Source organism: Rhincodon typus, chromosome 24, assembly GCF_021869965.1.
Source record: "Rhincodon typus isolate 14 chromosome 24, sRhiTyp1.1, whole genome shotgun sequence".
Classification (NCBI taxonomy): domain Eukaryota; kingdom Metazoa; phylum Chordata; class Chondrichthyes; order Orectolobiformes; family Rhincodontidae; genus Rhincodon; species Rhincodon typus.
This window is the reverse complement of record NC_063355.1, coordinates 3,926,617-3,940,736: the sequence shown is the minus strand read 5'-3', so window position 1 is coordinate 3,940,736 and position 14,120 is coordinate 3,926,617. Positions and strand designations below refer to the sequence as shown.

Sequence of the window (14,120 nt, the reverse complement as noted above, 5' to 3'; positions counted from 1 at the left end):
GGGTCCAGACCTGAAATGTCAGCTTTCCTGCTCCTCTGATGCTGCTTGGCCTGCTGTGTTCATCCAGCTCTACACCTTGTTATCTCAGATGCTCCAGCATCGGCAGTTCCTACTATTTCTCAACCACTACCTTCTTGGAGCAATTAGGGATGGGCAATAAATTCTGGCCTGCCCAGTGATGCCCATTATCTGAAAAATGAATAAATAAAAGGTCAGCCTGAGAGGACAGGTTGTGACTTGGTTAATGCTTCATCCAAAAGACTACCCTTACAGCTGCACTGCATTCCTTAGCATTGCATTGGGAGTATTAGGCTTGATTTTTGTGCTCAGTTCCTGAAGTTGATCTTGAACTCTCAATCTTCTGGCCCAGGGGCAAAAGTGTGACTAACGGAGTCACAGCTAATGCCACTGGTACTGTCAGGCAACCAGAATGATTTCCTTTTTGTTCACGTGTTCCCACAGACCTGCGAAGCTTCCTTTGCGACCAAAGACCGCCTGCGTTCTCACTTGACATGCCATGAGGAGAAAGTCCCCTGTCAGGTGTGTGGGAAATATCTACGTGCAGCTTATATGACTGATCATGTCAAAAAGCATAATGAAGGACCAAATAACATCTGCAACATCTGTAACAAAGGTAACTTTTAAAAAAATAATTCAAGGATTAAAGTGCAGTCACTTAAAATTTAGCCCAGTTTGCTGTCCTGTTTACCTCATTTAAAGTTGCTCCAATTGAGATGACCTTTGAATCTCTGAGGAAATTTTTTTTCATAATAAAGCCAAAGTAAAAGTTAGCAATAATTTGCATCATGGCTTAATTGTGAAGTGTTTTATGGTAAAGTTGAAAAAGACAACTAAATTTTTCTGTACTTGGAAAGATGTTAGTAACCTCTAATTAAGCAGTATGTTTAGCATGAGCCTGGCCTCCCCGTGGAATACATACAGTACTATAAAGTGTCACAAATGTAACTTATTTATCATACTTAAACCCAATTATCTCAAAAATGAATTTGGAAATCATTGTTAACTGCACATTGTTGATAGAAAAGTAGAAAATTTACCAATCGGTAAACAACTGCCATTGGAAAACTGGTAAATAAATGGGAATCTGATGATATTAATCAAAAATGTGCTGAAATTGAGTTTGGTTATAGCCTTAAATATTTCAAGAATTGTATCGACATGGAGCAATTATAAACTGACTACTATAGGTTTACTTTGTTTTCTTTTTCAAAGTGGCTTACTTCTAAGGTTAGACCTTGTTTTATTCTTTTTGTGCCAAAGTCTTATGGGATGTTTAAGAAGCAATTAACAGTTGGATGTTTTGACCAGCTGAGGGTGAAGGTAAAGATTTTTATATGGAAACTTGTTGAAAAGGCCGCATGATTTTACTAGTCCATCCTGTGAAATATCAAGAAATTGGAAACTAGAATTTGATTGACTTGTGATTTCATCTGTCAGCTTCAATGCTGAGCATGTGATTCATTTAGTTTATTTAGCCTAAGATTTATTTTGTCTTTACCCCATCATTTCAAGTTGTAGTTTTCACAGCAACTAAGTGCTGTTGATGGAAAATAGTAAAGGCATTCTGTTTTCATCCTCATTTTAATTGATAAATACAATACTGTACTATACAGTTGTGCATGATGTAAGACTTCTATCACCCTACAAATCTTGTGATTTATCCTAAAAATACCCTAGAATACACAAGATTATTTTTCTGCAGATTTGTTGTTGTTGTCTCATTGTTCTTCTTGTATCACTCTTGCTCTTAAAATTGGAACAGAATTTTCAGGTTGCATTGTTGTAAATGCTAGCTGTCTCCAAACTGACCAGTGCACGTTTTGTTCTTTGTGTTAAAGACTTGCATTTACTATATAACATTTTGCATTACCACCAAACATGTTGAAGCACTTTACAGCAAATGACGTGTATTTGAAGTCAGAGTCATTGCTATAATGTAGAAGACACAACAGCCAATTGGCAAAGAGCAAACTCTCTCAAACAGCTTTGTGATAATGATCAGGTAATCTGTTCTTGTGACTTTGAGGATAACTGCCTTAATCAGTCAAGGTAGTGCTGTAAGATCTTTAAGATTGGATTTGCAGTATTGCTTGTTGGTGTCCTGTTTATGAGAAATTTAAAAATGATTGCCAATCCGCCTACACAGGTCCTCATTTATTTTTCTTAAGTTCTCTGCCTGAAGGCAGGTCCTTGGCAATTATTCACCGCAAGTAAGCAGTGTACGATGATTTTTTCCCAAAGACTGGACTGTGGAGACACACCCTAAGCCCATTTCAACTAGAGAGAGAGGGTCAAACGTCACAGTGTTGACATTGATCTGATCCACGCTGTAGCCATCTAGTTAACTGAACTAACCAGCCCCAAGGTTCAGTTAGGACCATAATTTATTTTCTCCATATTTCTCCATGTACATATCATCCATTCAGTTCTATTATTGGTAGTATTTGATTTACAGATTGGTGCGCTGAAAATCCTTGAATTTGCCATTTTAATGGGAAGTCCTTTGAGCTCTCAGTTGCTGTAGTTTCATTTAGATCAAGAAATTGTGCTTACTACGTCCCTTTCATGAAAAATATCAAAAGTCTCTATAATGATGTAACTCCTACAGCGAAAGTACACAATAGGTGGCAGATAGAAGAAAGCAAATTGGATCGTTGTGTGCTTTCTGTACTGCCGCCATCTTAGAAAGCAGCAGCTCAGTAAGTATAGATAATTTCATGATTATTTTCTGGGCTTCTCTAAGCTTTAAGTGCTGCTGTGTATGGTCAAACTGATGATTACTGAGCGTCACTGTTTAGATTTGACTGCCACGCAAGTTCACTCTATAACTGGTGTTGCTGCTGTTCTGCAGGGTCACCTTCTACAACGCAACTTCTAACGAACTCATCCAGTGTGACAAGACTCTTGGTCAGACTCTTCTTTTTTTTATTCCAGGGGTGGTTGTTTGCTATTTTCAGAACCAGAAGAATGGTGTTAAATCTAAAAAGCCGTTTGGCATCAGCTGTACCTATTCTCTTCACCAGTTTCACTCCATAAGTTTACGCAAAGACAAACATTTGATTATGTTACGAAGTTTATCGTTACTCTGGGGAAAAGTGACACTCTTACATCTCAAGTTCTGTTTACAGCCAATATGTGTTGTAAAACATCTTTGTTGCCCACCTCCCATCTCCCTGTTTAATTAAATTTTATACCCGTGAAATCTGGTAATCTTTCTATGCTGAGCAATGTTCACAATGCAACATTTTCTTTGGGTTACCCCAAATGTTCTTAGATTATATATGTGACTTTTAGGTATAAAAGTCAATCTACATAACCACAAGAATGCTTTCTGGCCCCAATCTACAAGAACGCCTCTATTTTGCCAACTTGATAACCTTTCTCTTTCCAATATTAGCCATCATGTTGCCTTGGAATTAAGTTTTTATGGTGAACCAAGTCATGATTTTTGAGTGTGATAGTATTTTTATCCAATATGTGATGTAAAGCACCTGTTTGATAATTATAACCAGGATGCTGAGAGCAATACAGCGTGTGTTTCCAGTGTTTGAAGGGTCAGTGTAGGACTTTTGAGAGAAATTATTTAGATGATCATGTCAACAGTGATCCAGTTTCAGAGGAAGCAAGCTTTTCCAGATAAATCTGTCTAGCTGATGTTTATTTTGCAACACAAAAGAAATCAAGGATAAACCGTGCAGTGTGAGGTCCAGTTTAATGAAGAACAGTGCAAATACAACATTGGCTAGTTGATGCATTACAGAGATCAGGTGAACCTCTTTTTATTTCAGTTTTTTTTGCCTTATTTCTCATTTCTTGCTCATGCATTTCCACTAATGCTTTAGTCAGAAATATTGAATTATCGAGATCTCCGCACTGAATCTCTGAACTAACGTGCGTTCAAGCATGTTTGGATGGTGAGCACTAGGATGGGTTGATCTTAGCCACTCCCAACTTTCCACCAGGAGTGCGGTTTGACCTGGGACGGAAGGATTTGTTTGACACAGTGCAAATCCAATTTGAAATTCTGTGTTCACAGTCAAGCTACTCAAACCAATGTGTGATGAATATGAGATTTTCCTTGAACGTAAATGATGTAGATTGATAAGAATACATAGTCTGAGCAAAGTCTTTGACTACTGGTCAAGATACAGATTGCACTGCATTAATCCTGAGTCATTGCATGGCTATGTGAAGTGAGTGAATGCAGAGCTGCTAGGTAGAATAATGATGACCTTGAAACAGACCGTTTTTAATCGTCATAAAAACCCATCTGCTTCTCTAATGTCCTTTTGGGGAAGGAAATATACCGTCTTCACCTGGTCTGGTCTAAATGTGATTCCAGACCCACAGCAATGTGGTTGACAAGTGCCCTCCATGCAGTTAAGGATTGGCAATAAATTCTGGTCCGATCAATGATGCCCTCATCCCATGAACAATTTTTTTTTTAAAAGGTAAGCATGTGCCCCCACCCCACACCATTACCTCAGTTCCACCAGTTTGATCTCATCCTTTCTTTGAAGGCATTCACTGTACTGTGCTAAGGTCCCACAAGCACTGACTGCTTTCTGATATTCCACTGAACTGCCAGTTGTTAGTACGTGACCCTCTGCAGGCTATCCTACCATCGCATGGTAATAATACTGGGGCTACTAATGCCTGAACTGTAAGTGAGCTGAACTTGCTCGTTAGTGAGGCTTGCTGTCTTTTTGGCTGTTGAGTTGGTTATGAATATCCAATGTCTTTTTGCTTTTGGCTTCTTTTTGCTTGCTGTTGCTGGTGGCTGGCTGTTCTATCAACTCACTCATGTTCAATAGTTCCATTTTTGTTAATGACTGCCAACTATTATCAGATGGCCTGTTCTGGATAGTTAATCACTGTAGGATTTTTACAGTTGCTATTTGTGGTTCAATTTATTAACTCTGCTGCCACAGTATATTATTCAGTATGTATTTTCTTTTTGTTTCATTTTTCTAGCCTTATTTCTTTCTACTCTTGCTCATGCAACTCCACTACTACTTTAGAAAGAAGTATTGAACTGTCAGTTTTGCAGAGATCACCATGCTGAATCTCTGAACTAATGTGCGTTTTAGTGTGGTTTGGATGGTGATCACCTAGGATGGGTTGATCGTAACCAGTTCACTCCCAACTTTCCAACGGGCATGCAGTTTGATCTGGGATGGAAGGATTTGTTTGCCTCAGTGCAAATCCAATTTGAAATTTTGTGTTCAGAGTCAAGTTTCTCAAACCAAAGTCCAGTTCTGTACCCTTGTAATTACTTAATGCCTACGTGTTTACATTCTGTATGCAGCCGTCTACTGAATGGTCAGATAAACCAAGCTTCTGACAGCATCTGCCTGTTCTGTTGGATCGCAAGGACTAAGGGAAAACTACTGTAATTGATTTTCTTTTAGGTTGACATCGAACCTCCATCCCATGCCATGTACCAACAGGTGACCCGGCTAAAATTGGAAACTGTCCACTTCTGCCCACCCAACATGGTTTCCACATAGTGATCCCTCTAGTTAGATATTCAAAAATATAAACTTAATCTAAAGAAGTGGACTGAAGGGCCGTCCTTGACTCAGAGCTTTTTTTCACTTTGTACTTAGTGAATGTAAATCCCTGGAGCCAAACAATCATTCCCTCATTTACTGAGTTTAAGATGATTAATCTACCACTTAGAGTCTGTAGATGGGACACGTCTGTGCAGTGCGCTGCATTGTTTTGTGTCCTTTAAGTGCATTAGGCGTTCGAAATCAGACCCCATTGGTGGAGGTTGTTGGCTTGTCCTGAACCTCTTTAGCAAGGACCATTCTCACTAATAGTAGTTCAAAGCCTGCCATTCGACTGATATGTTTAGCACAAGGAACTTGTTAGTGGCTTCCTGTATTCGCTATTCCTGGATCCAGGGGATGTCTGCTGGTAGATTTTGCTTAGGCATGTTGCTTAAAGAGAAATTAAGATGGAAAGCAAACTGTTCAGCGCACTGTATCGGTTTGGGAAAGTATTTTACACATTTGGACTTTGCATGTCCAATCTTGAGTTGTATTTGGAATGAATAATTGGGGCTGTAAAACATTGGTGTATTAAAGTGCTGATTGTGCATGTCCCATTTGTAATTGCCTTGCTGAGACCAGCTTGAGGGCAAAAGTGCCACGAAAGCATGAGAATGTAGTAGTTTGTATTTCCCCCGTGCCCAATAAAATGTGCTAAAGCCTAGTGACAGCACAACTGTCTTTCTCTCCCAAGTCAAAGCAGTCAGCTTGATAAGTGTCATGTATACAGGGGGAAAGTGAGAAGGGAGAGCTGCTCAGACGAAAATGTATTGGACATAAGCAGCCCCCTTAGAGATCAGACTGGTGGCATATTCTAATTTTGAATGTACAGAAGACTTGGAAGAGTTTGGGTTTCATCTGACGGAGTGACAGAATCTCTTCTGTCTTTTTCCTCAGGTTTTTCTACTGCTTCCTACTTAAGGGTCCATATTAAAACCCACCATGGTGTCCCTCTGCCCAACTCGCACACCTCTGACCCTTGTGAAAGGCGATGCAAGCCCCAGCCTCAGATCACGATTCACAAGCAAACACAGAGCGGGGAGATGGCTTTTCACTTTGACAGAACACGCTCGTTACAAGGCAAGCCAACTGCCATCATTCTTTGTATTGTGTGAGTGGGCAGGTCGATGCAGAAGTAGTCATTGTTTGACTCAAATCCTATTGTAAATCTGTACTGGTACCTGCTGAGGAATAAATGTTTTACTGAGGGGATTATGTTATGAGCGGTTAGATTAATACTTGAGTTCTTATCTGTGTGATGGGGAGTGACGGCACAGGTATGTATTTGAGAGTTCCCTTACCTGGTGCTGTTATCAACCCCAACAGTCTGTCCGGAACAACTTTTTTTAAGTGTGTGTTAATCTCTTCATGAGCAGAGGAACAAAATATCCTTGAGAATAGCTAACAAAAAAAATGCTGCCTCTGTGTCTCTGGTTGCTTATAACACAACATTATAGAGGGTTGTTTCTGTGTGGAGAATGACTGGAGCCAAGAAATATCATTCAACAACTTGGAGAAGAGGGGAAGGGGAAATGTTGCTGACAAAATGCTAATGTGAGTGCAGTGATTGATAATGGAATCTACGCTGATGTGATTGGAGACCTCAGCAGGCAAAGCCAAGAGCACAGTAACAGTGCAGACTACAGTAGTGTTAATAGGTAGATTTTATTCAAAGCAAACATTCATGGCATTTGGACAAAGGGCCTGATTTCTCCCACACTATCCAATTCAAACTTTTCTGTGCTATCCTATCTATCATCCCAATAGTAGTGACCATACTGCAGAATCCTGATATAGAATTTGCAGAGAAGATAGCAACGTCTGTGGTCTATGAAGTTTCATTTCCTCCCTCAGTTGTTTTTTTCTGTCAGCAGATATTATACAGTGTCTGCAGCAGCGAGCATTCCCTGTTGTTCTTTGCTGGTCAAGCTTGTGCGCTTATGAGTAGAGGCCTGTGGATAGCATTGTGTGAGCAGTATTGTGGCATTTGTCCCCCCTCCTGCCTTCTAAGGCTGTAGGAGTCATTGTTGCTCACTCCACCCTCTCACTGGGCATTGTAATGACAGTCAAATGCTAGGAAATGTATGCAGTCAAAGTTATACCCTAAAACTAGTGCTGCGCTAGGCAACGTCTTTCCTAATTAATTGTAATGGGTACTACAGTACTGTTAAAAGGGAATTATTTCAGCCCTTCCAATGTTTCACTGCCAAACCCCCAACTTAAAGCAGTGTATTTGAATGAGCGTTGGGATGTTTCACTTGTATAATATGGGTCACAAATTAAAAACTAAACATAATGTGAGGCCCAGTTCATGCAAAATCAAAGAAGCTGATCTTATCATAGAGCTTGTTGCATTCATCTGACTGTGATAGCACTTTTGAAATTTAATTCCAAATGGTTGCCATCTTGCATTCAGCTCTCAATGGCTCCAGCGATATTGCACTAATTCCCTATGTGACAGGGAAACACCTGCTCACGTTCCCATGCAACAGCTTGGACAAAGGAGAGATGTATATTGTTCAGTTGAGCAGAGAAAAACTGTCACGTCATGCCTTTCTAAGAATGCCTCTTATAAAAAATGTTGAATGAGATCCAACTGCTCTGTGTGACAAAGGACTGATTAGACTTTGGAAGAGATAGCTGAAGTTGAGGTGAACTAACTATAAAGTGAAGGTAGTTTAACCAATAGGAATTGAAATCGCACAATGAGGTGCACGCTTGTTTGTAATTCCTTCCAGTAGTAGTCTGCGACAAATTTAAACTGTCTGCTTTAAATGGGTCAATCATCATCCAAGTTGGGAACAGAGCAATTTTCTGAGAATGTGCTTAAACTATTCACTAACCAAATTTAATACTGTAATTTCTTTTGAAGAATTATCGCCAATATTGGGGAAGAAAAACAACCTTTTGAAATTTGGTTTTAAAACGATGCTAAGTTGTGGGCTTTTGTTTTAATGATGTTGAATAAATGCTTTTCAGTGCGTATGCCATTTAAAACAAAACTTGAGCTGTCCCAAATATTTGTGATTAGAAGTGAGGAAGTGATGTCTCATGAGCTGTTGTCACCAGCAATTATCAATGTCACTAACACTTGAAGAGAAAGGATGGTCAAAAAATATGAAGTTACTTGCAGCATGTAAAAATAGTCCAGCTCATTTAAAACTGATGTTTTCAGATGAGGCTTCGTGAGTTATTTTAATTCATCCTACTTGTATTCTGCTTTACTTTGTTATTATCCACATTCACACACCAACTTTTAAATTGTATTGCTTCAGGTTGAGTGAACCTGAAAGGTAGTCGTCATTAAAAAGCTGCATTCTGATTTTCCTCGCAAGCTTCCCACAGTATGTAGCAGGCCTCCATTGACACATTATGCCTAGTAGCTGTGAATGTATTGTTTATTTTATATGTTCATTTTAGTGTATATAGCTTTGTTTTAAAACATTGCTTTTAATTTCTCGTGAATATTTACCCAGTTATGAAAAAAGGTAATCTATTGTTAAGACTCTGAGACCAGCTTTGTTGTCTGTAGATCCCCGTGTTGCTGTAGTAATGATATTGTAGTACGAGTGGCCCCATAAGTTTAATCTCGGATTCTCAATTTTTCTCCTTGTGGCTTTTCCCTTGCACTTTATTCTGGTACCTAACTAATATTGGAAACTTCCCATGCTAGATTGGTTGCACTAACCTATCACGTCTGCCATCACTATAGCTTACTCTGGGTGGTTGAGAGGCTTACAGCATTGGGGAGGAGAGAAAAGGGAGAGCCTAGAATATTTTTCCCTCAGGTCTAAACTCATGGACAAATAAATAGTGCATAATTATTCTGGGATGTTTGCCTTCAACCAAATCCAAATGTTGTAGCTCTTCGAAAACAGTTAATTTGGGTTTAAGAAGTGTTTGTTAGTGAATGTTCTATGCACAGTACGTAAATTAATGGAAAGCTCTTGGATCAAAAACATATTCTGCAAAGTGAAGCAAGCCTTAAGGCCACAGGCGGGCCAGAGACTCTGAAGTTAAGGAGGATGTTGTGTTTGATTTCTAATGCCACTGCAGGCTGCGACTAACATTGATTTTGCTGTGTTTCTGCAGATGGTGAGATGGATGGATTGAAGTGTCAGCATCAGGACTCACAGGAAAACTCTGACTCCTTTGGTGATCTCTCTGACATCAGTGACCTTAAGTCGCCTCTGAAACATGACCAGGATGAGTCTTTTCAATGTGATCTCAACAACGGAAAAGTGAAAATGGAGGCCAGTGCCGAGCAGTACGCTGAACCGAAGAAATACAACTGTCCAGAGTGTGGCTCAGTATTTAAATCCAAGTCCTATCTGAACAAGCATATGCTAAAGGTCCATGTAAAACCCACTGCAGGTGCGCTGGCTGACTTGCCCAGTGGCCTAAGCTCACCCTTTTCACCCCAGCAAAACATGTCCCTCTTGGAGTCCTTTGGGTTTCAGATTGTACAGAATGCATTTGGCTCTTCTTTGGCTGATCCTGATCCTGGCCCAGAGCCTGAACCGAGCACTGAGGACTCTGCTGAGCAGAAGTGAGGTCTCGTCCAGGAACAGCTTCTCAAAGTACAAAAGATGGTCGGCGTTTGGTGAATGGCAGTGCTTAGATTGTCCAAGTTTTTTTTTTTAAATGACATCAAAAGCAAAACAATGGGTGCTGAGGTCTGTACCATCCTGGCCATCAGACTTGGTGTTCTCCTTGACATTGTCTTGGGTTGAAGACAGTTCCTTGCCCTTTTATAGAAGGTGTCAATTGCTCCACAAGTTGGATGCAGCAGGTGTATTTGTAGCACTCTCAGTGTGCGAATTGGGAGTTATCTCCAGCAGCTAATTATTTCCAAAGAACTGCTTTCACAGATGGTTGCATTGTGTCCTTTTGGCAGACATACCCTATAGCAGCGAACATGTCTGCCAAATTAAATTAATAATTGGTAGAGCAGGTTCAAGAGGCCAAATGACTCACTCCTGCTCCTGTTTCTTATGTTTTAAAATTCTAAAATTATACACTAAGAAGTCTTTTAACTTTGAAAACTACAGTATGGAATGACTTATATACAGGTGTTAAGATCGGTTTCGTCTAAAAATTAAGTTCTTTAAAGAACGTATAACTGAAAAACCCAAAAAGGAACAGTTCACTCACAAGGCATTGATTGTTGTTGGGTGCCCTCTTTAATTATATGCACAAGTCACAGAACTGTCGAGTTCTTTTATGGATAGCATGTGGCTATTTGAGTCACCCATGTGCTAGAATGATGAGGGACAGTACATTAATGTCTTAAAGGGTATTACCAAGCACCAAACTGCTGAACGCAATACATATGGCAAAATCATGTGTTTGCATCAAATATTGCGGTTTGGGACTTGTAACTAAACTGTAAAAACCAACAGATGTTATGATTTCAGTACAGGAAATATTTGTAAACGTATCTACAATTACGCACGCACAAAGATGAGACAACATTCTAGTTAACCTTTAGAGCAGACACACTGTCAATTTCCAAAGTGAATTCTATCTGCAGTCTTCAGCTGCTGGTAGAGAGAAATCCCACAACTCTTTACCAGCATTTACCCTTATTCAAGGCCCTAATTTTTAGAAATTTGAATTTTTTTTTAAAAGCTTGTGTGCTTTTTTTCCCTCCACTAAAAGCACAAGATGGTTCATGGACATGCAAAAATCCCTTCCATCTAATCCCGTTTTTTAATGTAAACCATGTTGTTAGTTGCTGAAGGTATCACTTCCCTGTGCATTTTAACCATTAGTGTTGCCTCCTTTGGCACCAAATGCTGGCAGGCTTTCAGCTCTTCAGAACAGTGAATAACTGCACACAGCAATAGGATGAAAGCATTCTCTTGCCAAATTTATATTAAGGAGATGTACTTTTTTTTTAAATAGAAAAAGGAACCTGTGATAGCAGCTAGATATTAACAAAGTGTTTTGTGTACAGATTATGTGAAACTTGAAGTTTGCTTTTGAAGGCTTCAAGATAGAATGAAAACCACATGGAACAGTAAAAAGGCTTTTCTTGTGAGGGTCAAGTCTTTGAAGTCCAAAGGGACAAGTGCACCAGATCTTCAGTTCGTTAATGAACCATTACATGGGGCCCTTGATTTTTATTAATGTTTATTTATCAACTAGGAATGAAGTTGAAGTTGAGCAATATGATTTTATTAATATGATGATGCCATGCAATGTCATTTCCACCCATGGTGCACATTTAAAAAAAAATAAGGTGATTAAGCTTTGAAAGTGCAGTTTGATCAGCATAGCAGAAGCTAAAAGAAAAGAATGTTCAGTAATTAACAGGATTAACGAACATGAGATTAACCATTATCTTTACAATAAAATGATAGTAAATACCAATTAGTATTCAGATTTCATCTGACCCTAAATGAAGCTGGAAATTGCATTTTCTGTGCATGGTACAGTTGTAATATTCAGATTGCTGACTCTAATCAGAATGGTAATTTTGAATCTAGAAGTTGCCTGTCAGATGTAGCTGTTGGGTGCTGCTGTACATTCCTGGCAGGCTAGGAGGTGGCTGTGCAGTAGTCAAGTAATTTGTCAGGGGAACGAGGGGGAAAGTGGATAGATGACCTTAAATTCTGTTATTGATGTCCTATTGTCACTGTTTTTTGACTTAGCATAGCACCTGAAAGGAACAACCGTAACACAGCAATCTGGGTGAGTGAGAGAGAGAGAGAAGAAAAATATATGTTTTTATTTGTAAACAAAAATACTCTTATTTACAAGTCTTTTCAGTCACCAGAACCAGCATTTAAACTAAATCTATGTTTGGGTCAGTGATATGCTTGAGATGCCTATTGAGCTTTGATGTAGGAGACCACATAGGTTTTCAAAGGATCTAGGCCTATGTAATTTACCTCCATTCAACAGTAGGGACAGCTGAATCTGCTTCTTATCCCTTTCGTTTGTGTTTCTATAATTGGATGAGATGAAAGGTTTTTCATTGTTAGTCCCCGATTAAATTAAAATTATGGATAGTTTGACGGATGTAGTAATTTATGTTTCGTCTTGTTTTATATATATACATATTTGTATATTTGGTGAGGTTTTGTACTAGGGAATAGAATACTTTTCTACTTGGGTGACACATTAGTTTGGCACACTTCCTCAGGATAGTCTAGCACAGACCATGTGCTGCCACAAAGTGTATCAAGTGCGAACTTTCCTGTTTCCATATCATCTATTTTTACAGATTCTCTGAGTTGTGTTATTGACTTGTAATTCAGAGGCAACCCACAGGAACTGGTTGAATATGGTGCTAAATTCCCTTTCGTTTACTGCCTATACTGCTATTTCTTCATTGCATCTGTTGGGAATGTGTTAAAGCTAGGTCTCTTGTGCTAGACATGGACTATGTGTACAGTACTGACTCTCTCTCTTTTTCCTTCCTTGTCTCAAAATCCAGAACTTTTGTGCTGATTATTAGCAAATTATGCTTTAGTTGCCAATGAATGAATGATGCCCTGATAAACCCAAAAGTAGTTTCCCAATAAATGTCCTGTTCAAGTTAAGATTTCTGTAGGCTTGATTACATTTTAAAAGGCTAACTATTGTGTATTTACTTGGTGGAAACTCAAATAAAGGAACAAAGTCAGAATGGTATTGCTTTAACCCTCCAATACCACCCATGGGCATGGTGAGTCAAGTAACTGGACTAGATTGTAGTATGGGTGTCGTGGATGCCTACAATAGCTCCTGATTTGGAATGGGAAAAATGGACTCAAGTTTCTGTTTCTAACAACTTGGTCAGTGACTTTTGCTTGAGGTGTATAGGGAGGTCAAATGTTTATGGGATTTTCTTCAAAGCACCAGTAGGTACCCCAGCAATACTCATCCACAATGCTATGCAATGACATGGGCGACACGGTGGCCAGTGGTTAGCACTGCTGCATCACAGTTCCAGAGACCTGGGTTCAATTCCGGCCTCGGGCACTTTCTTTGTGGAGTTTGACATTCGCTCCGTGTCTGAGTGGGTTTTCTCCGGGTGCTCTGGTTTCCTCCCACAGTACAAAGGTATGCAGGTTAGGTGGATTGGCCATGCTAAATTGCCTGTAGTGTCTAGGGTGGGGAAATGCAGCGATCAAATAAGGTAGGATCTTGGTGGGATGTTCTTCAGAAGGTCGATGTGGACTTGATGGACCAAATAGCCTGAGTCCACACTGTAGGGATTCTATGACTCTGTGATCCTTCCAGAAATTGCTTATGAGGACAGATTAAGTGCAGACAGGATTGAAATTGGCAGCATTTGTTCCATTGCTCATTTGGAGCTTGGCTGCCATTAATTGTTCAGGTTCATATACTGAGAAAGCAAGGGACATGAGGCTGTCCTACAGTAGTAGAACAGTGTCCTACAAGATGAGTCTCTTTCGAGAGATGAGGTGAATACTGACATGTAGATAAACTGCAATCTTTTATGAGGCTACACCAAACAAACAAATGGGAGAGTTTGAAATCTAGAATCCTGTATTGTAATGTTGAATGGAAAATAAACAGTTAAGTGTCAAA

The 14,120-nt window shown here is 39.5% G+C and overlaps 1 protein-coding gene across 2 annotated transcripts in view; it reads left to right on the top strand.

Moving 5' to 3' along the window:
* Positions 1-13,583, top strand: part of patz1 (POZ/BTB and AT hook containing zinc finger 1) — a 45,191-nt gene extending 31,608 nt beyond the window's left edge. Inside the window, exons 3-5 of one of the 2 annotated variants that reach the window (XM_020528962.2) lie at positions 463-634; positions 6,474-6,656; positions 9,669-13,583. In XM_020528962.2, the coding sequence (XP_020384551.1) occupies positions 463-634; positions 6,474-6,656; positions 9,669-10,129 (816 nt within the window). In that variant the 3' untranslated portion in view covers positions 10,130-13,583. The remainder of the gene's footprint in view (positions 1-462; positions 635-6,473; positions 6,657-9,668) is intronic. The other variant, XM_048611385.1, reaches the window with a different exon arrangement.
* The last annotated feature ends 537 nt before the right edge of the window (positions 13,584-14,120 follow it).